Consider the following 20779-nt stretch of genomic DNA (forward strand, 5'->3'; position numbering starts at 1 on the left):
TATAAATATACCAGTACCAATGTTATATATTCATTCAATAGCAATACCCAACTCAAAACTAAAATGTATTATTTCATAAAAAAAAAATAAAAAACCTAATAGTGGTTTATTATTAATTATATAAATAATAAGTAAATTAAATTATAATTATAAAAAATACCTTCAATAAAATTAAAATATATATTAATGATAATAAAAAATATATTAATGATGTGAATTAAAGATTGACGTCTTATTATTTGTAGATTAATATATTTATACCCACTTACATTTTTTAAAATACAAACTACTTGTCAAAAACTATTGTTTATATAATAAATCCGATATAAACTATTTGTTATACTTATACATACGTAATTATTATTAAAAACACTATCAAAGAAGTAATTAAATATATAATTTTTTTTTTTCAAGAAAATCTGGTATTTTAACTGTTGGAGAAAATTTAAAAAAACTGTGTAAGCAAATAAAGACGATAAGGTTTTTATAAAGATATATAATTTATATTATAAGATAAGATTATCATATAAGATTTTAATTTTCTGTTGTTGTTTGTACGCACATTTAAGTTGCAGATTTTTTTTTTTTTTAAATTACCACAATGTACCATTTAAAGATATTGCATTGAAGTAACAAACAAGTCACAGCGTGGATACATTACGCCACTGATGTAGTAAATTTATAATTTATAAGGATAAATAAAAAAATTGCTTTTTATACATATAAATATTTAAAAAAGTATGAAAATTATTCTTTTACATGGAATGATAAAAGAAAAAAAAAAAAAAAAAAAAAAAAAAAAAAAAAAAGTAACTTACATTACGTGTAAGTGCAGTGAATATTTTTTCAATAGTTTACTTTTAAATTTTTAATGAACTAAACACAATAAATTTAAACGTTTTTGTTTACAGATCATTTGTATGTTATTATAAATAATTATTAAAATGTCTGTAGATGTGTACTTGACTTTTTATTTTTATCCTGTGTACGCATTCATTATTATTTTTGATAATGATAGCAGCAGAGAGATGGTAAAAATAAATAATTTTTTCTTTTAAAGTTGTGCTCTGTAAAAAAATAATTGATAATAAATATATATGATTATTGTTATTGTTATTAGTAATATAAAAATAAAAACTGACTCTTGTGGTGCCATTGCTCTGGCTTGTGCTCTGACACGTTTTTCGTATTCCAAACGGTTTTGACTAGAAAAATAAAATAAAGATCGTGTTGATTTGAATTACTAATATCGGAAATTTATAATTAAAAATTTGAATAAATTTAAAATAATAATATTAGTTACCAATAAATAGTATAAGCTTCTGCTTGAGCTGGATCTTTGACATTTGGCTCGTTCAGCAGATCTTGAATACCTAAAAGAATTTGTTTAATAGTGATTGCCGGTCGCCAATCTTTCTCTTCGTCCAGTAATGAAAGACAAACTGTTCCTGAAGGATAAACATTTGGATGGAAGAGTGGAGGTTCGAATTTGCATTTTGGCGGGCTTGATGGATAGTCATCTTTGAATATCATTCTCAATTTGTAGAGACCACCTTCCCAGGGAGTCTAAATTTAATTGAATAAATAAAAAAAATGGCATTATTAGATTACCGACGCAGTAATGTCATATTTATGTGTTCGTACCGATTTTTTACCAGGAATAGCACATTCCCAGCTCATTAAATTAAGTGTACCATCTGCATTTTTAGTTGGTCGTGCTACAAAGCCCTGCAATTGGAAAATTTAAAAAATTGATACCACGTGTCCAGTTTTTGTCTGTCGCTTAAATCAAACAGACAAAGGCAATATATTGGACTTGATAAATCAACTTACGAATGGATGGTCTTTTCTCCAAGCTTTTCGCTCTTCCGCAAGTCGGGCACTCGCTATACCTGACATCGTGACGTTGGTCTACAAATCGATCAAATGAAAAACATAAAAGGAAAAAGTTATCATTAATGTGTCAATTGCTAAGATTTGAATACATTACACATAAGTGATAAATTATTGAACTTTGAATTTTTATTTTTAATATAAAAAATGTAAATTCCAACCTCAATGTCTCAATAATCTTACCCTGCAACAAACAAACACTCTATATGAGAGAACGCAGCGGCAGTTGCCGTTTAATGTAACCTTGGATGCTTAAAAATAATTCTTTCACACAATCAAATCTAATCACCAAAGAGATGATAATTATTGTCGATAATTAACAATTAACTTCTTTGAATAATTATTCTGAAATAAGTAGTGAATGAAACAGTGCAGCAATAAGCAATATTTAGCAATACGCAAATGAAAGGAAGTAGTGAGGGTAAAAGTATACGGAATTACGCACTATTCCATGCCGTTGTGTTCAGTGGTTGGTTGGTTGCTAGAGTCCCTAGGGTCTGGCGCGTACTCTCACTGGGTATTTTGTTAAACATTTTTTTAAAGTTGGCACCTGCTGGTTTTGATCTAGGAACATATGAGAGGTAACAGGAAATAAATTTAAATATTCAGAACATTAAAAAATACTCAAGCTTTAAAAATCAATCAATAAAAAAGGCATTTGCCCAAAATAAAAACTTATTATTATTATTATCATAATTATTATTGCTTCATTATACATTGCTTATTGTATTTACAATTTACACAATACAAAGATTGTTATTTATTGCATATACTATTATTAAAATTCATTTACAAAATCTCAATACCTAAATGTAATTATTTAAAGATATGTATGAAAATTTATTTATTAGTGTATATAGGCACTTTTTTTAAAAATAATTGTCGTATTTTAAATTGTATTGTACTTATTATACTATAAAACAAATTAAAATGATAACATTACTTCTATATATAAACATTATCATTAAATTTGAACAATTATAACTTGATCAATTTTGAAAAAAAAATAAAAATCGAATTAATAACATTAATTACCTTAAACGCTTATAAATAGTTCATGCGATGATAACACACATGAATATAAATTACAATTAAAAAAAAATTAAATCGATTATGTTATTTAACAGTTATTTTAATAGAATTAATATTATTGCTTAAATAATACTTTCAGTGAATAACTTTTAGCATTATTATTGCTATTATATAATTAAAATGACTCTTTTGGATGTTGATTACTACCCCGACGACTTTTATTACTTCGAGTTCGGAGCAAAGATGCATCTGATAAAGTATAAGTGCCGGGTTCAAATACTGGCGGATATTCAAGTCCAGGATAATCATCAGGTGGAGGCGGTGAAGTTGGCGGTGGGATGTAAGGCAATACTGGTGGTAAAATTACTGTTGAATTAACATCACTACTGCTGGTGTTTGACGAAAGTTTTTGACACAATAGATGATTTGAAGAACACTAAAAATAATAATAATAATAATTATAATAATAATAATAATTTGATAATAATGTAGTGCGTATACGTTACCTCTTCTGTATTATAGCAACTTGTTGGTGTATCAGGTCTCCAATCATTAATTGAGCTAGCTGAATTAATACTTTGATGATTGTAAGATTGTCCATTGTAACTGAATCCTTGAGCGCAATCACCGTGACCAGAATTAGAACCGTGTAATTTACTAATCATTTGTCGATGATTTGTATTTTTGTCACGAAATAATGCCCTGTGAAGTCTTGGTGATCCCAATAGAGTTTTTTGTGGCTCTTTAGATACGTCAAGTGTTGTAGGTTTTTGTAAATTTTTACTGCCAAAAAAACTTTTTAGTCTGCTGGTACTGGTTGCTTTTTGTACATGCTCTTTATCAAGATGCATTTCAAATGCAGCTTTCATACCATCCTGTTCAAACGGAGATGTAGGAATAGGCGGTGGTTGATATTGTGCAACATTTTTCAAACGAGATATTTCACTAGCGCTTGTTGTTGTTTTTTTGTTACTATCGGAACGTTTTAATGAATCTACCAACCAATATTTATCAGAACAAAAAGAAGAAGGAGAATAATTATCATGCCGTTTATCATTTAAATTAAAACTTGCTTTTCTACTGACTGATGTTTCTTTTCTAACTCGTTCAAATGTTTCTGATGACGGAGTACAGTAACTTAAATCTCCACTTGATCCTGAATAACAACTATTATTATTATCTCTTAAAAATACTCTTGATACTGGCTGAGAAGTATTTGATGACGAATCATTGTTTCTATTTAGTGAACTAAATTTTTTTTTAATTAAATTTTCTGGTGTACTTGAACTATTGTCATTATGAGAACGAGCTGTTTTTGACATTGCAGTAGTGTTTAAATCTCGTGAATAACCCGATTCAGATGATTTATTATTATTATTATTTTTACGACCATAAAATGAAGGAGAATCATTTGATTTATTTGGATAGTAAACAACATTTTCTTGTTGTATTTTTTTGTCAATTTTACAGCTGGCATTGGTACTAGAATTTGACATAAATTCATTTAATTTTCGTGGTAATGGTGAGGGTCGTAAAGAATATTCATCACTTGAAGTTAAATTATTTACATCATGTGAAAATCGTGCTCCGTTATTAATGTCTACTTGATGCTCAGGTATTGATTTTTCATCAGAGGTATGTGTTGTATAATTTTGACAATGTCTACTGGCATTAACTGGGGACTCGTGTCCATTTCTTGGATGTCCGTAAATCATTCCGTTGGTAGCAAATCCATTACTACTGAAACCATAACTTTGTCCATTACTATGATGATTAAGATAATCATGAGTAGAAGAAATAGATCTTGGAGATGTTGATCTATTATTATTATTGTTATTGGATAAATGATGATTATTTTCATTTTGATGTGAGAGCATAAATTCTTCGAGAGTGACAAAACCTCTAAGATCATCTGGTCTACTTCGAGTTGAAGTTAAATATGATCTTTCAGATGTTTGACGATAATCACCCATATCTTGACAGTAACTGCTGTTATTACTACTGCTGGGAGTATTTGGTACATTAACAGGACTCTGTGAACAAGATAAACCATAAAATGTACTACTACCAGCGACAGTAACTCGAGAGTCTAAGCAACTCTGTGCAGGTTGTTGTTGCTTTTTATTCGGTGTTGATGACGGCAATACTCTTCTATAACTTCTAAATTGAGCTGTCGGTACTGGTAAATTTTGAGTTCTTGCACCTAAAAATCTTAAGTATTTTCTATCTAAACTTGCACCACTTGCTTCCTGATTATTATTGTTATTTTTATTGCTACTATTTGAATCTTTTCGTCCAATTTTTTTCAATGACCCAAAATGTATTTTGCTATGGTCTAGAGGTAATGATGTATCCTTTGTTTTAATTTTACTTTCAGTATCACTTTCATCTGTTTCACTGAACAATCCACTGGTACGATTGTGTGTATCAGCACCTAGAGTTGCTCTATTTATTGAGTCAAGCCACAATGATAAATAATCATCAGTATCAGCGGCAAAATAAAAAACTGTTCCAGTGTGATAAACTTTAAATGAATATTTTCTTGATTTAACTTCAGATGCTTGTGATGCTGTAAAACCATTTAATACTATAAGACAATCAGATTTAAGACTATCTTGATTTTTGAATCTATAAAGTGATGATCCTTTAAGAATGAACCAAGATCTTGCCCAAGCACCACCAGCACCTCTACTTCTATAAGTAAGCCATCCTTCTAAATCTCCAATGCCAATATCTTTTACTGATACATTTCTTCTTTTAGCAAGTAGTATATTACGTTTTCGGCTACTTTTTGGACTTGAAGAACAAATTTTAGACCCACTGTGTAAGCCAATACTTCTTGCTACCATCATAGCTCTATTAACGACACCTTTTTCATTATTTTTATCTTTCTCGAGAGTACGAGTTTTAGAATTATCAAAAAATTGACCATGATGTGAACATGTTGCACCATCTGGTAAATCAACAGTTGCTGTTGCAACTGATTCAACTCTATGTATATTATTTATATCTGATAAACTTGAATTTGAAAATTTATCCGAAAATAATTGATATTTTTCATAATTAAATTTATCTTGTTTATAACTTTTATCATAAACTTGTGAATTATTAGTACTAGATTCAGATGCTGTACTTAATTCAGTATCAATAAAGTCAGTTGATTTCTCAGCAAAATTACGGTAGCCTTCATAGGTAGCGCAGTCTCTTCGCTGCTTATTATAAGTATGAGGTAAAAAATTTGTTTCAGAATTAAAACAATCACGTTTAATATCTGGTCTGTCAGGAACTTTAGGTTTTATTATATTTACTTGAGATGTATTATAAGAAATAAAATTTGAATTTGATGGTGAAATTTTATTGAAATATTTTCTGGGCGGTGGTTCAGGTGGAGTTTGTCGTACTTTGTTAATAATATTACTTTCCAAATCTTCTGTTACTTTATAATTTAATGTAGTATTAGATGACGAAGATTTCAAAGGCACTTGTATACTTGCTAATTGGTCCGTATCATTATTTTTTAATGATTCAGTTTCAGCTTCAGCAATAACTTTGTCAGATTTAATAAAACAAATAGACTCATCTTCAAAATTTGATTTTAAAGTTTTGCTATCGTTATTACTGCTGTGACTGCTATTGCTACTGTAAATACCTTCTTCCAAATAACTACTGGCTGATTCTGATTTATCTTGACTACTTTCACGGCTTATATTACAATTATCTGATAATTTAATAATTGATTCCATCACTTTACCATTTGAATTATTATTAGCTGATAATTCATAATCACTATCATTATTATTATTATTATTATTTTCTATAGGCACAAATTTATTATTATTATTATTATTATTATTATTATTATTATTTTCACAATCAATTGTATTGTCATTTAAGCTAGAAGTTGGAGTAGTTATTTTTGCCCGTGATTCATTATTTAAATTTTCATCATTTATTGTTTCATTATCATTATCAATACTATCCATTTTATTATTTGTAATATTTTGTAAATTTTCCTTTTCCCAATCGGTATCCGATAAAAGTTGTTCAGACAAATTTATCGGATCAGTCTTATTTAAAGTAGAACAACTAAAAGTAGTTGAATCATCAACAGAAATATCACTACAGGAAGTTGTTGTAGTAGTGGTTGTTATTGTTGTAATTGTTGCATTTGTCGTCGTGTCAACCAGATTACTGTAATTTTTATTATTATGGCTATCCGAGTCATTATTATTGATTGTTAATATTTTTAAATCTTTAATAATATTATTATAGTTATTACTATTACTACTACTGCTACTAGTACTACTAGTATTACTAGTACTAATCTCTTTGGATGGTTTCCAAGGCACATTAATATCACTATTATTATTAAAATTATTTGCTGTTGTAGTTAATGGATCACTTTCATTTGAGCATAATTTTTTGGGCAATTGTATTTTTTTATTATCATCATTTGTTTCATCATATTTTTTTTTGCGTTTAGTAGGTTCAATGCCTAAGCATGTTTGTGGTCGCAAGTTCGAAGTTGGTACACTATCAAGTCCGTGGGCGCAGGATGCAGCTTTATCACGGAGTTGAAATGTCGTATTGTGTTCTTGTTTTAATTCTCTCCAGAATAATTCAATATCAACAGCATGCTTTGTTGTTGGACTTGCTCCTGTTATTGTTGCCCGACGCTGTACTAAACTTCGTGGTTTAGACGCGTACAGACGAGTTGATAACGCTGGCTCGACCTCACTGTCCGATTCACTGCTGTCTGTTGCCATAGTATCTAACATACTGGCTGTATTAATTATATTTTTGGGCTCTGGACTTGGATCTTTTGGTGCAGCATCATTTCTAAAACAATTATTATAATAATAATTAATAAATTGATCAAGTATTTATTTGATAAATAATAAAAAAAAAAAAATACCTTGGTAATGGCATTGAAAAATCTGGTATAGTGAGTAATTCTGGCCGTGGTGATGGAAGATTATGTTGCCATCTTGTAGTATAACATGTTTTTTTATTACTTGGTAATCGATAAGGTTTTATATAAATTTGGCCATAAACTTTAGTGTGTCTTGGACGGCGTTTTAATGTCAATAAAACTTCAGCAGGACTTTCATTAAACAATTCAACAACATTTTTTCTTTCCCAGCCAACAACTGTTTGATAATTAACTTGAACAATTTCATCTCCGTCTTCCATTTTACCACATTGATGAGCTGGAGAGCTAAATTTTATTTCAGCAATCTGATGAGAACCATGAAATGATGGTAAAATATAAAATCCCAATTCATCACCGGGTCTTTTTTTTAATGTTGCCAAATCTAAGCTTGCTGGTTGTAAAATCATCGGATCAGTCATATCTTGTATAATGTAATCAGCAAGTTTAGCCAATTCACCACATGAATTTTTTATTTCTTCAATTGGTTTTTCAGCAAATCTATCTCTTTGAGCACATGTTGCTATTTCAATTGACAGTTTTAATAATTTACTTTTTTTATCATTATACTCCAATTGTCCACTAAATGGCGAACGATCTAACCATCTGACCAATGGTTTAACTGTTTTCATAACACCCACAACATCAGATAATGTTTGTGTTTTAAGTGGTTTTGAATCCGTTTGCCGAAATAACTCATTGTGTAAACTGTGAGCTTGACAGGAGAGACGTAATGCCAATAATTGTAAATTTTCCCGATCCAATTCATAATGAAAATTTCTCAGGTACTCAACAGCCTCAATAATTATTTCCTGATGTCCTAATTTAATTACTCCCAACTGTTCTAAATCTTCCGGCCTCAAATTTAACAATTGTTGTCCATTAACTTTATTATTTGTAAAACTGTGAACATAAGGAAGCACCGAATTGTCCAGACCTGAAATTTAAATCATAATACATCTACATTTTTTTTTTTTTTATTCTTTTAATATAATAATTATTTCCACAACAAAAAATAAACGTAAAAATAAAATTAAAATTAAAATATATATGTATAGATATATATCGGTTGAGATGAGTCGTTTTTATTTGTCACGCCCTGAAGAAAAATCATCACCAATTCATACCTTACACACTGTGTATATATATTATTTAATTAATTTATTTATTTATTTACATACCTTTCAACCATTCGCAAACTTGTACAGTTTTCCATTCTGCAACATTGACATATGCCATGACCTGTTGTGGTTATCTATTGTTCTGCGAAACATGAGATTATTTTACTGACTGCTACGACAATAATAATAATTTTGTTAATAAAATACAATGTTTTATACAATTACATTTACATTGACACATACTACTAACCAATGACATTTAAACTAGTTACATATGTATATTGTCGCAGATATCACACTAATACAAATAAATATTATTATATTCTTGCACACACTTTATTCGTCAAAATTTCCTTCCGTCCTTGGAATTATTTTTTATCCCATCAGCAGTTTCAGTGGAAGCAGCATCAACCATCAATTCAGAGCACTAAACAGCAAATAGGAGAATAGAGTTTAAAGAGAAGGAAAATATACAGCATATGTATTTGTAATAATAGAGAAAAGGATTCTAGCACCACAAAAATTATACCAACTGTTGATAATTATTTTTTTATAATTAAACATTTGAGTTTAGCTTTTTCCTTTCTCAGTTTGATAAAATAGTCTCAGGTTAAAACTTAAAACCCATCTAGACATCCAGAGCTCTCGAGAGTATAAAAATCTTGCAAAAGATCAATTAACACAAATTATTTTATTAATTAATTTTCATTTTTTACAAAAACTTATTTTAAATCTTTTATATTTAATTTATTATTAAAGTTGACAAACATCACAACTTAAAATTATTTTATTTAGAAATTACATTTTAAATAGGCTTTTGTTTATCATACGGTTACACAGCTGATTAATAATAATAACAACAAACAAAAGTCAATAGACAAATAATGTCTCAACCAACAACAACAATACTGACGGCTGGTCGTCGTCGAAAACGATCGCAACTTGGCAATGGAGATTCACGATCACCATCTCCAGAGCATTATATAGATCTAACAGTAGATACACCAATATCAACAAGACAACGTAAACAATCATCAATTTATAAGTCTGATTCTTCTGGTAATGTTACTGCAAATTTAAACGATACCATTGTAATTGATGACAATGATTCGCCAGTAAGGTTTGTATCTCAGTTTACAATAAAATCTTTACGTTTATTTCAATTTAATATGTAAAATTGTATTTTTATTGGTAGTCGTCCATCTCGACCAGCAAGACAAAGAAGATCAACCGGGCTTCGTTGTACTGTCATTAATAATGACACTAATGTAATGCCTACGTCATCAGCTGGTGCTAGTGTTTCTGCTGCTGGTGTTGCTACTACTACCACTCTATCAGAAGTAATTGATATGAAAGATCAAACAAAGGAAAAAAATAAAATTCAAACAAATGATTTACATAATGAATCAACTACTGTATTATCTTGCCCAATATGCTTTGAGGAATTGATGAATTCTTCATTGAAACCAATGTCAACAAAATGTGGTCACATATTTTGTGAAAATTGCATTCAAAGTTCTCTAAGTGCAAGAAAAAAATGTCCAGTATGTATGGCTCCGGCTACTCTCAAATCTTGTATTCGTCTTCACCTTTAATGTTACTTATTTTCTTTTCATTTATTTATCATTATTACTTAATTTAAAATTTATATTAAATCAGTATTCTTTATTACATTTAATAATTTTATATTTATAATTGTCCAGATCGTAATTTATACTTTCAAATAAGTCGACAATAATAATTATTATTATCGTAAATAAATTAATTTCAAAGACTACATAAAATTACAACTATTCTTTAGTTTCTAATAATTAATAATAATAATAATAAATTTATAATAAAATTGTACAAACTAATAAATATTTAATTATCAATTTTACAAACTTGTTAAATTTATTTGAAAATTTAAGTTAATGTAGAGATTAATTAATTTTAGATATAGCAATAAATAATTAAAATGACATGGGGTAAAATATAAATTGTGTTGTTGTTGTTGTTGTTTCGTATTCAAAATAATGATTTGTTTTTTTGACTGTCGTCTTGATTGTTATTTAAAAGTGCAGATGGCTGTTGTGCATCATGAAACTGCGTGAAAGTCAGCAAACAGTGAAAGCCATTGAACAGATGGTGCAGCAGTAAGGAGTAAAGAAACTTTTTTTATTAGTAGTGACTGTCAGTCATATCTACTGTTAGGATATATGTCTTATTATTAACCAATCACTTAAATTACTAATTTATTAAATTTTTCAATGTTATTATTTTTACTTTGTTGTGATAATTTAAAAAAAAAGTGAGAATATTTAATTGATGATGTGCAGACTAGTTGTTGGTTACTAGACGACGAGTTGAGACAAGAGTTTTACATATTGAGAGAAATATTAGCAGCACTAGCAGCAGCAGCAGCAGCAGTAGCATTACCACCACTACCACGACCTCACACAGCAACAATACACAAAGAAACAACTGCCCTGAACTGCCCGTGGCCCGTGTCAGTGACACACGGGATCAAGTGTCAAAATTGTTTCCAAGGGCTGGTCCATTGTTAAGCATACCTATACAATGCTTTTATTTTTATAATTTATTAACAATAAATTTAAATTAAGGTGACTATTAACTAATAATACATCGTCTGTTATTTTTATTTAAATTTAAATATTACAAAATACACATTAATCGTGATGATAAGTGATGATTGCTGCTGCTGCTGCATTCACGCCGAAACGACTGAATATCAAAATTGTCATTTGATTTACTGTAAGTCTATTAATATTATTTATATTTCACCAGTATTCATATACTTATATAAATACATATATTTTTTTTTGTTATTACATACATTTAAGGTTATTTCAATATCATTCTTTATATTTATCTTACGGACAAAAAAATAATTATACAAAAAAATTTTAGTGTACAGTGTCAACATTTTTTTATGTATATACAATATAAACAAAAAAAATTTATTAGTTTGTTATGTTTTATTTATTTTTTTTTTTTTTTTTTGTGTTTTAGTAATTTTTAGTTTTTTAAAATAATTTTTTGTTAGTTTTTATGTTGCACCTTTGCACATTTGAATTTGTTTGTTTATTATATTATTTCAGGGAATCCAGTAATTATTGAGGTGTGTTACTCAGCCTTGTTGGAGTCTTGTTTATAATCAGCGGCATTTTAAATAGATCTCTTTATATTTAAGAACAAAAAAAAAAATATTACGTGTGTACAAGTGTTATTTTACAATATGACATCGATAGAGAGGTGTAACAAGACAATATTAAAAAAAATAATATTTGTTTAAAAAAAATGAATCAACAGTGATTGTTTTGATGAATTTAAATGACTCAAAAGTAATGCCTGTTCACCAGATCAATGTTAATCCCCCTGATTGGCAATCACCCCAATCCCTTGGTCCTTCAAATAATACCAGTCCATCGGGAGGTGGTGAATGGTCACCAAGAGTAAGTTTTTTCTCATCTTAATATTATTTATCATCATTTTACAATTAATATCAATTATTATATATTATTGCCAAGTCATTATTATTATTATGATATATGCATACTGATGATGCATATACAACATACGTTAAATCGTTTAATATCACTCCCAAAATAAAATCTTAAGTGATCTACATTGGCTCAAGCCAACTCATACTAAAATAACTTGGATTTACAACTAATATTTATATATTTAAATAATACTAAAATAACTTTTATGCATAACTAATAATTAAATTAATAAACATTTAAATAATATAATAATATCAAGATATTTAAATAGTAATTACTCTGTTCACGTATAAAGGTCAACAGATATCTTGTTATTAATAAAATACTATATTTATCATTCTGTGAAAATTTTAAATATATGGCTGCTTGAATCTTTTCAATGTTTTTCATTTTCATTAAGCACTATATTTGTCATGGTCATGATTAATTTATTAAGAATAAAATAAAAAAAAAATAAAAATATGTATTCGCATGAGACAATAGCTGATGAATTGATGATTAATTTCATTGTTCTTATAATAATAAATTATTATATTTTTGTTTAGGAACCAACGTACGCGACAGTTGTCACAGTAATACCAAATCATTGTCATTCCTCTGTTAGCACATTATCCTCGAGTAACCATGACATTTGTCGGTAAGTTAATATTCTAATTATAATTAAATAAATAATAATAATAATGATAATTTTGTTTAAGGATATGCCATTGTGAAGGTGATATTGGAGCTCCTCTTTTAGCACCGTGTTATTGCAGTGGCAGTTTACGTTATGTACATCAGGCGTGTCTTCAACAGTGGATCAAAGCATCTGACACACGTGCATGTGAATTATGCAAATTTACATTCATTATGCATGCCAAAACAAAACCATTTTCAGAGGTACACTTACTTATTTAATAATAATAATAATAATAATAATAATAATAATAATAAAATAATTAAAAAAAAATAAAAATATTAATTATTAAATTTAAGTGGGAGAAACTTGAAATGTCAGCACCAGAAATACGAAAATTATGGTGTGCTGTTGCATTTCACGCAGTAGCTGCACTATGTGTAGCTTGGTCTTTATATGTTTTGGTAGAACGAAGCGTTGAAGAAGCGCGTAAAGGATTTGTCGACTGGCCATTTTGGACAAAATTGATAGTCGTTGTTATAGGCTCTACTGGTGGTCTTGTATTTATGTATATTCAGTGTAAAGCTTACATTGAATTATGCAGAAGATGGCGAGCGTTTAACAGGTACATCACTTTATACATTTATATAAATATATTGATGTATTTATATTTTTATAAAAATATTTTACTATTATTTTAGAGTAATATTTATTCAGAATGCTCCGGAAAAAGTGGTGCTTCCTCCTTCACCAACAGATTCACTCAGAGAAGTGACGTTACCCTTAAAAGATCCCACTGCCTCATTGCCTGAGTTGAATCGTAGTCTTTTACCAAGAACTTTAGACCCCTCTTGCGCTTCCGAAACAGTTAAACCAGAGGTTGTTGCTACGGCTGCCCAGAGACACGATGCTCAACTCAAGCTATACGTATTTGACAAATTATCATCGTCCGAGGATAATATGTAGTCCAGATAAATATTTGTTTATTGTAATCGTCACGTGTAATCATCATAAAACTATACATACTATACATACATAAAAATACACAACAATGGTGCATGCATATATATTATGTATAAAAATAATGTCTGGACTATGATTCAACAAAAAATAAAATAATAATAATAATATTAATAATAATAATAAAATAAAACAAAACATATTTTTACGTTGATTTCATCAGGAGGTAAGCAAATAATAACAACAACAAAAACAACATAAAAAAAAAAAAAAAACAGTCTGTTGGTGCATAAAATAAATTTATTTGCTTCCAAGGATACAACAACTCTAAAGTTTTGTGTCTAGCATTCTCCAGTCTTTGGAGTATACTTTTACTCGATACTTAGTACTTGAGTGATTATATTTCTTTATATATTATTATTATTATTATTAATAATAATTAAGAAAGGAGAGAGACTTAGATATAAGTTCTATAAATGAGCTGTATTTTCTCTCCACTAAACGATTGTGTACATAATTATTATATCTGTGATGTTATTCAATAAAATTTACCATATTTAAATGACCCTTTGTATTTACAATATATATTTATATTAATTATTAAAATTTAATTATTATAATATATCACGTGGTAATAAATATAGATATAAACATGAAATCTTTGCTGCAGGGAATTTATTGCGACATTAAATAAATAAAGAAAGTATCATTTTATTTCCTAACACATAATATAATATTATCAGTTAATCATTAGAGTCGTTAACGTTAATTAACTTAGTACCACGTGATACTAAAAATAATAAGATAATAAAGTTTAAGTATTGGAAAAAAATATATATATTTAATTTTTTTTTTTTTTTTTTTTTTTTATACGAATGTCCATAAATATAATAAACAAAATTCAATTTATGAGCAAGTGCGATTAAGAGAGGGAGTATAATAATAAAATTGATTTTTTGAAATATACCGAGTGGTGTCGGGAAAAGCCGAAAATACGACGAAACATCAAACAGAACAGCTGTGTGTTGTGTGTTGGATGACGTTAATTTATATATGTATACGGTATACATTTACTTACACTCAGTAATTCAGTTGTGTAGTATTGTGGACATTGTGGTGGAAGTTGTTTGTGTGAATGTACAGTAAGTTTTGCGCTTTTGCGCGAGTTCAGTTTTCAGTTGTGATTTTCATAAACGTCCATCACGTCCGCCCTGTTGGGTTAATTATTTAAAAATGTAAATATTCATTTGACCCATACGTTTAAGTGATCACAGTGCTAATTATATTTATATTAAACATTATTTACTGTTAATTAATATTATTGCTGGTAAAATGTCTGAATTACGACAGAGAACGATTGGAGAATCATCAGCGGGCGTTGTACGAGATCCCAGTGAAGATCAGGCAAGAATATTGACGTTTAGTTGTTTACTAAAAAAATACCTTACTATTTCTACTCCACCTTTATTTTTTTTCTCCTCATTAACATTATTATTATTTATTGATATTTTTTTTCTGTTAATTTTAAAAAAAAGTACAGTAAGAATTACAATGGTGACCTACTACCGACCAATAAATATCTACTTATTTATTTTTTTCTTTTCTAATAATATCTAGCGAGAAGACATTGAGTCTGAAGATGATGCTAAACTGGAAGTTGATGAATTGGCTAAAACCCTACCACAGGGTACTGATCATACCCCGGGTATCCTTGAATCTGTTGTTTCTGGCTTACCCGACCGGTAATTTTTTTTTTTTTTTTTACTTCAACTTTTATATTTTTTGTACAAAATATGATAATAATAATGATAATATTTTATTATAGCTGGAAAAATTGGGTAATCAGGGGTATATTCACATGGTTAATGATTGCTGGTTTTTGTTTAATTATTTATGGTGGGCCATTAGCTCTGATGGTCACAGTAAGTATTATCAAAATATATCTGTTTAAAATTAATTAAAAATTAAGTAAATAATTTTTTTTTTGTAATTTTTTTAGACTTTAGTTGTTCAAGTTAAATGTTTTGCTGAAATAATAAATATTGGTTACGCTGTATATAGAATTCATGGTTTACCTTGGTTTAGATCATTGTCTTGGTATTTTTTGATAACGTCAAATTACTTTTTTTATGGTGAAAATTTAATGGATTACTTTGCAGTGGTGATAAATCGAACGGTACGTTTATTTATTTAATTAATATAAAAATAATACATAAGGTATAGACATCTAAGTAGACAATTGAATTTGTGTGATTAACATGTACTTAATATATAAATATATATTTAATGTGTATTTAACTCTCGACACAAAATCAATATACATATAAACTTTTGTATTGCACAATACTAAATGAAAGGATGTTTGTATGGCTTCGTACAGTTGATAGCTCAATAATTACTATCAATAATATTGATTATTATTATTATTATTTTCAGGATTATTTAAGAGTTCTTGTAACTTACCATCGTTTTATATCATTCTGTTTATATATTGTTGGGTTTGTTTGGTTTGTTTTATCGCTCGTAAAGAAATATTACATGAAACAATTTTCATTATTTGCTTGGACACACGTTGCTCTTCTTATCGTTGTCACACAAAGCTATCTAATTATTCAAAATATATTTGAAGGCTTGATATGGTGAGTGATAAATTATCTATATTATCACTAACTACTTGTTATTATTAATATTATCTATTCCTTTTTTAAATAATTAGGTTTATCGTTCCAGTAAGTATGATTGTAATAAATGATGTTATGGCATATGTTTTTGGATTCTTTTTTGGTCGCACTCCATTAATTAAATTGTCACCGAAAAAAACATGGGAAGGATTTATCGGGGGTGGTATTTCAACAGTTATATTCGGAATAATGGTAATTAATATAAATATATAGTAAATAAATATAAATAGTTAATTAAAATGATGAAAATAATTTCAGATGTCATATGTGATGTGCCAATATCGTTATTTCGTATGCCCCATTGAGTATAGTGAATCTTTGGGGCGAATGACTATGGACTGCGAACCTTCGAGTCTGTTTAGGCCCCAAGAATATGTACTTCCACAGAGTTTACAAGCGATAACTAAAATGGTATATTATTGTCATTTTTGGAGTATTAATTTAATTAATTAGACATTTTTTATTGAGTAATTTTTAAAAATTAAAATTACAGCTTAATCTCAAGTCTAGTGTAACTCTGTATCCTTTTATGCTACATTCTCTCTCGATGTCAGTATTTAGTTCAGTCATAGGACCCTTTGGCGGTTTCTTTGCCAGTGGATTTAAACGTGCATTCAAAATTAAGGTACTGCTATTGTTATTATATAAAATATAAAGAAAAAAACAATGTATATTTATTTTACAGGACTTTGGTGATGTGATTCCTGGTCATGGTGGCATAATGGATCGTTTTGACTGTCAGTACCTGATGGCAACTTTTGTCAATGTCTATATTTCTTCATTTATTCATACTGCGTCGCCACAAAAATTATTGCAGCTTGTTTATAATTTGAAACCAGAACAACAGTTACAATTATTTACAGCATTACGAGATTCTCTGGAACACAGAGGACTTCTTAATGCTTCTTAAGGTTAAAATAATATTAATAATTATCATTATAATCATTAATTTTAGTACTATGAATTTTTTAACTTTGAGAAGCATTTATGTGCAATCATTCCAATATTTTACTGCTATATAAGTTTAATCAATTTTAATATTTTTCAAAATGTACAAGTACCAACATTATTTTTTTATAAATATTATCCAATCAGGTACAAATATGTCATTAAAATGACAGATGATGATTAATGGTGCGATAGAAAAATATTTATAAAATAAATTTTTAGAGTTTTTTTTTTTTTTTTTTTATTTTATAAAGAGCAAATTAGATGGATGACATTTTTTAAATATATATCAGTTATTACGAAGGCACTAAATTTAGATAGTGCTGATTGACTAGGCCAAAGATTTATTCCATAGTTTACTGTATTTTGCCATAGAAAAATCAGTTATTACGTAAACTAAATAAATAAACTTAATTAACCGGCCGATCTCAAGTCTTGATCCATTTTTATTATAATAATTTGAAAAAATAACTATTTATGGTAAATAACGGCAACGGTAGCAACGGAATTATGCATTTTATGTAGAAAATAATTAATTAAATATTGTACAATAAGATGTTTTTAAATATTTAATTTATTATTTTAAATTGATAAATTAATTTTATTTACTGTGCGTGGTGGAATGATAAAAAATATATATTTAAGATAACTTAATTTTATTGAGCGTTAATCTTTCGTAAAATATACTTAATTAAACATTTAAAATCATGACTGTAGTAAATTAATTCAATTCAATACAAAAGTCTATTATTAAATTAATTAAATATTAGTTATTATATATATTTTAACAGATTTATATTAACAAAAAGAATAATTAATGTCAAAAAAAAAAAATATTATAAATGTTTAAATGAACTTAATAATCTTATTGTATTCAGAGTACGTAAATAATAAATGATCTGTCTGAATATTGATGTTCATTACAAAATATATGGAGTAATCTCCAAAAACATAGTTGTTAGTAAAGCAAAAAAAATACGTTTTATTGTGTAATTAATGTTACAAGTATTTTAAATTATTTAATAAAATGTGTTAATATCTATAAATATATTTATGTAGTAATAAAAACAAAAAAAAAAAAAAAGATCGTAGTAATCTTACAAAAGTGTAATAAAAAAATAATAACTTGATGGGTTTGTTTAAAATTTATTTATATAAGCGGTCTCTTATAAGCTCTTAATTGGTCATGATCATAAATAGTGTGTATTTTATTGTACATATACTTAAAAAGGTACAATAAATTATCATATTGTCCACAATATTTATCACTACCTATGTTCTCTTGATTACAATTGCTATAATTTTCTACAGTACCGTATGTTTTTTCATGTAACTCAACTAAAAATGTATGAATTGCCTCAATTGTCGCCAAATACCACCGAGGACTTTTTCTTTGGTGCCTCCAAAATTGTGATATTCTTGAATTGAAAATTAAACAAGGAAGTGCTCGTAATCGCGAATCCTTGTAAATAGATTTAGTTTGTTGCCATGTACTATCGATGAATATTGCTCGAGTTATTGGATAGTAACTATGATTCATATCCACTGACGACGTTTTATCAACCTCATTATTTTTGTCATATAATCTATTAGATAACAAGGTATCAATACTGACAGCATTTTTACCCGGAAATATAAGTACTACCTGAAATATAAATAGAAAATTAATATATTTTGTAAAATTGAGTGTATGCTTTAAAAAAAAAGTCTTACTTTGTCATTAGGTTCAAAACTTGGAAAATCTGGATAAATATAAATAGTTACGTCTTCTGGGGCTAAAACAGCAGCATGAATGGCCGTACTTTTTCCTTCTATTTCTTTTGGGTGTTTTATAATGTCTATTTTAATTGGTAACTGGAAATATTTAAAAAACAATACAATATTTATATCTATGTTTATTAAAAAAAAAAAAAAAAAAAAAAAAAAATATATACCTTGACACGTGGAAAATATTTAGAGTCGATAACAGGATTGTAGCAAGTGTAGCAAAAAAATTTACGTGATTTATAACATTTTCCACATATTTCTCTGCCTTGAATACTATCCAATACACTAGGATCGTCAATCTTTAAATGGTCAAATGGAGCTTTATCAATAATACGTTGTCTTTTTTCCAAAATATCATAATCATCTGATTCTTTTGTTTTATTTACTGATTCTGTCATTGTATTGTTTATTATAACCTTACAATTTCCATCTCATTCTCATTCCACTTCTACTTTTTTTATATATTTCATTATTTTCCACTCTATTTTCAATACACTAGCTTTTCATTCATCCTACTGCTCATAGGGTACATACATACGCAAATAATAATAATAATACACACTAGCGCTCTTGTGATGTCATCAAGGCGGGAAATCTTCTTTACTTTCTAAATTTATTACTGGCAGCAGTTAATTACGGGTTTATATTAAATTTCAAGTTAAATTTTAAATTTAAAAAAAAAATGTGAGAAACTATAACTGAAAGATGAGAGCAAAAAATCTGTAATTAACGATTTAATGGGCATCTCAATTGGCATCTAAATTATCAATGGAGATATATTATATACGTAATTCATAAAAATAAATTTGAGTTTTGTCTGAAACACAACCAATGGACTGCAAACAAACTTTAAACCCCATTTTCCTTTATGTACGATTAAGTAAATCAATATAAATTATAAATCAATTAATTAATTAATTAGACTACATGAATAAAAGAATAAATTTAACGCGAGTCTATCGGGATGTGTTGGGTTTGTTGACAGTAGAGCACACTCGAGGCTTTCAAGCTCAAGGTGTGCGATGTAGGGTTCACGATCAATACATATATTGATTACATAAAGTACAGAGGGACAAGGAAATGAGTTAAATGAAAGAGGGATGTATGTTCTAAAGATTTTTTCTCTGTTATTGACATATTAAAAAAAATCAGAGTAATTAATATGCACACTCTTGATTGCAAGTGGAAAAGCTTTCTCGCAACTTGTGACCCTCCATGCTGAATATATATATATAAATTACGTTGCATATTATTTTTATGCAGTAGTAATTAAAATTAATAAAGTTAAAAATAGCTTAATATTTTTATAAAAATAAAAAAAAAAA

At 28.0% G+C, this 20779-nt stretch overlaps 6 protein-coding genes across 11 annotated transcripts; 3 read left to right on the plus strand and 3 right to left on the minus strand.

Annotated features, from left to right (window-relative positions):
- Window positions 1–839: 839 nt before the first annotated feature.
- Window positions 840–2344, minus strand: LOC103578955 (SUMO-conjugating enzyme UBC9-B). Its single transcript, XM_008560222.3, has 6 exons — window positions 2077–2344; window positions 1834–1911; window positions 1645–1728; window positions 1304–1566; window positions 1143–1205; window positions 840–1067 (listed from the first exon to the last, which is right to left on the minus strand). The coding sequence occupies exons 2-6, from the start codon at window positions 1897–1899 to the stop codon at window positions 1055–1057; spliced, it is 489 nt and encodes a 162-aa protein (XP_008558444.1). The 5' UTR covers window positions 1900–1911; window positions 2077–2344; the 3' UTR covers window positions 840–1054.
- Window positions 2345–2732: 388 nt separating this feature from the next.
- On the minus strand, window positions 2733–9403 carry LOC103578956 (putative uncharacterized protein DDB_G0282133). 6 transcript variants are annotated; one of them, XM_053737716.1, is made up of 5 exons: window positions 9227–9403; window positions 9037–9118; window positions 7841–8792; window positions 3432–7764; window positions 2733–3361 (listed from the first exon to the last, which is right to left on the minus strand). In XM_053737716.1, the coding sequence occupies exons 2-5, from the start codon at window positions 9092–9094 to the stop codon at window positions 3101–3103; spliced, it is 5604 nt and encodes a 1867-aa protein (XP_053593691.1). In that variant the 5' UTR covers window positions 9095–9118; window positions 9227–9403; the 3' UTR covers window positions 2733–3100. The 6 variants fall into 6 exon arrangements, with proteins under 6 accessions (XP_053593691.1, XP_053593689.1, XP_014298275.1 ...); XM_053737714.1 differs by having other exon boundaries at window positions 9037–9145; XM_014442789.2 differs by having other exon boundaries at window positions 9037–9148.
- Window positions 9404–9598: 195 nt separating this feature from the next.
- Window positions 9599–10795, plus strand: LOC103578958 (E3 ubiquitin-protein ligase RNF4). The gene is made up of 2 exons (XM_008560224.2): window positions 9599–10096; window positions 10172–10795. Exons 1-2 carry the CDS (start codon window positions 9861–9863, stop codon window positions 10569–10571), a joined length of 636 nt encoding a protein of 211 aa, XP_008558446.1. The 5' UTR covers window positions 9599–9860; the 3' UTR covers window positions 10572–10795.
- Window positions 10796–11425: 630 nt separating this feature from the next.
- Window positions 11426–14770, plus strand: LOC103578959 (E3 ubiquitin-protein ligase MARCHF8). Its single transcript, XM_014442824.2, has 6 exons — window positions 11426–11730; window positions 12078–12431; window positions 13028–13119; window positions 13181–13361; window positions 13458–13723; window positions 13800–14770. The coding sequence occupies exons 2-6, from the start codon at window positions 12300–12302 to the stop codon at window positions 14062–14064; spliced, it is 936 nt and encodes a 311-aa protein (XP_014298310.1). The 5' UTR covers window positions 11426–11730; window positions 12078–12299; the 3' UTR covers window positions 14065–14770.
- Window positions 14771–15030: 260 nt separating this feature from the next.
- Window positions 15031–18597, plus strand: LOC103578960 (phosphatidate cytidylyltransferase, photoreceptor-specific). The gene is made up of 9 exons (XM_014442782.2): window positions 15031–15462; window positions 15676–15800; window positions 15884–15980; window positions 16058–16234; window positions 16495–16697; window positions 16775–16931; window positions 16998–17150; window positions 17233–17364; window positions 17425–18597. The coding sequence occupies exons 1-9, from the start codon at window positions 15391–15393 to the stop codon at window positions 17647–17649; spliced, it is 1341 nt and encodes a 446-aa protein (XP_014298268.1). The 5' UTR covers window positions 15031–15390; the 3' UTR covers window positions 17650–18597.
- A 217-nt stretch (window positions 18598–18814) lies between these two features.
- On the minus strand, window positions 18815–19964 carry LOC103578961 (tRNA-uridine aminocarboxypropyltransferase 1). The gene is made up of 3 exons (XM_008560227.1): window positions 19622–19964; window positions 19401–19541; window positions 18815–19332 (listed from the first exon to the last, which is right to left on the minus strand). The coding sequence occupies exons 1-3, from the start codon at window positions 19850–19852 to the stop codon at window positions 18838–18840; spliced, it is 867 nt and encodes a 288-aa protein (XP_008558449.1). The 5' UTR covers window positions 19853–19964; the 3' UTR covers window positions 18815–18837.
- Window positions 19965–20779: the final 815 nt, after the last annotated feature.

Source organism: Microplitis demolitor, chromosome 3, assembly GCF_026212275.2.
Source record: "Microplitis demolitor isolate Queensland-Clemson2020A chromosome 3, iyMicDemo2.1a, whole genome shotgun sequence".
Taxonomy (NCBI): Eukaryota; Metazoa; Arthropoda; class Insecta; order Hymenoptera; family Braconidae; genus Microplitis; species Microplitis demolitor.

What these genes read in the sequence shown, in the direction of transcription:
- LOC103578960 (XM_014442782.2), top strand. Translation starts at nt 15,391, where the DNA reads ATGTCTGAATTACGACAGAGAACGATTGGAGAATCATCAGCGGGCGTT. An exon ending in GTTTCTGGCTTACCCGACCG is followed by an intron (nt 15,801 to 15,883) that starts GTAATTTTTTTT and finishes ATTTTATTATAG; the next exon opens with CTGGAAAAATTGGGTAATCA. An exon ending in CATTAGCTCTGATGGTCACA is followed by an intron (nt 15,981 to 16,057) that starts GTAAGTATTATC and finishes TAATTTTTTTAG; the next exon opens with ACTTTAGTTGTTCAAGTTAA.
- LOC103578955 (XM_008560222.3), bottom strand. Translation starts at nt 1,899, where the DNA reads ATGTCAGGTATAGCGAGTGCCCGACTTGCGGAAGAGCGAAAAGCTTGG. An exon ending in CTATTCCTGGTAAAAAATCG is followed by an intron (nt 1,567 to 1,644) that starts GTACGAACACAT and finishes AATTAAATTTAG; the next exon opens with ACTCCCTGGGAAGGTGGTCT. An exon ending in GAAGCTTATACTATTTATTG is followed by an intron (nt 1,206 to 1,303) that starts GTAACTAATATT and finishes TTATTTTTCTAG; the next exon opens with TCAAAACCGTTTGGAATACG.
- LOC103578961 (XM_008560227.1), bottom strand. Translation starts at nt 19,852, where the DNA reads ATGACAGAATCAGTAAATAAAACAAAAGAATCAGATGATTATGATATT. An exon ending in AATATTTTCCACGTGTCAAG is followed by an intron (nt 19,542 to 19,621) that starts GTATATATTTTT and finishes AAATATTTCCAG; the next exon opens with TTACCAATTAAAATAGACAT. An exon ending in GTTTTGAACCTAATGACAAA is followed by an intron (nt 19,333 to 19,400) that starts GTAAGACTTTTT and finishes TTTATATTTCAG; the next exon opens with GTAGTACTTATATTTCCGGG.
- LOC103578958 (XM_008560224.2), top strand. Translation starts at nt 9,861, where the DNA reads ATGTCTCAACCAACAACAACAATACTGACGGCTGGTCGTCGTCGAAAA. An exon ending in GACAATGATTCGCCAGTAAG is followed by an intron (nt 10,097 to 10,171) that starts GTTTGTATCTCA and finishes TTTTATTGGTAG; the next exon opens with TCGTCCATCTCGACCAGCAA.
- LOC103578959 (XM_014442824.2), top strand. Translation starts at nt 12,300, where the DNA reads ATGAATTTAAATGACTCAAAAGTAATGCCTGTTCACCAGATCAATGTT. An exon ending in GTGGTGAATGGTCACCAAGA is followed by an intron (nt 12,432 to 13,027) that starts GTAAGTTTTTTC and finishes ATTTTTGTTTAG; the next exon opens with GAACCAACGTACGCGACAGT. An exon ending in AGATGGCGAGCGTTTAACAG is followed by an intron (nt 13,724 to 13,799) that starts GTACATCACTTT and finishes CTATTATTTTAG; the next exon opens with AGTAATATTTATTCAGAATG.
- LOC103578956 (XM_053737716.1), bottom strand. Translation starts at nt 9,094, where the DNA reads ATGGCATATGTCAATGTTGCAGAATGGAAAACTGTACAAGTTTGCGAA. An exon ending in AGTTTGCGAATGGTTGAAAG is followed by an intron (nt 8,793 to 9,036) that starts GTATGTAAATAA and finishes TTTAAATTTCAG; the next exon opens with GTCTGGACAATTCGGTGCTT. An exon ending in TTTTCAATGCCATTACCAAG is followed by an intron (nt 7,765 to 7,840) that starts GTATTTTTTTTT and finishes TAATTGTTTTAG; the next exon opens with AAATGATGCTGCACCAAAAG.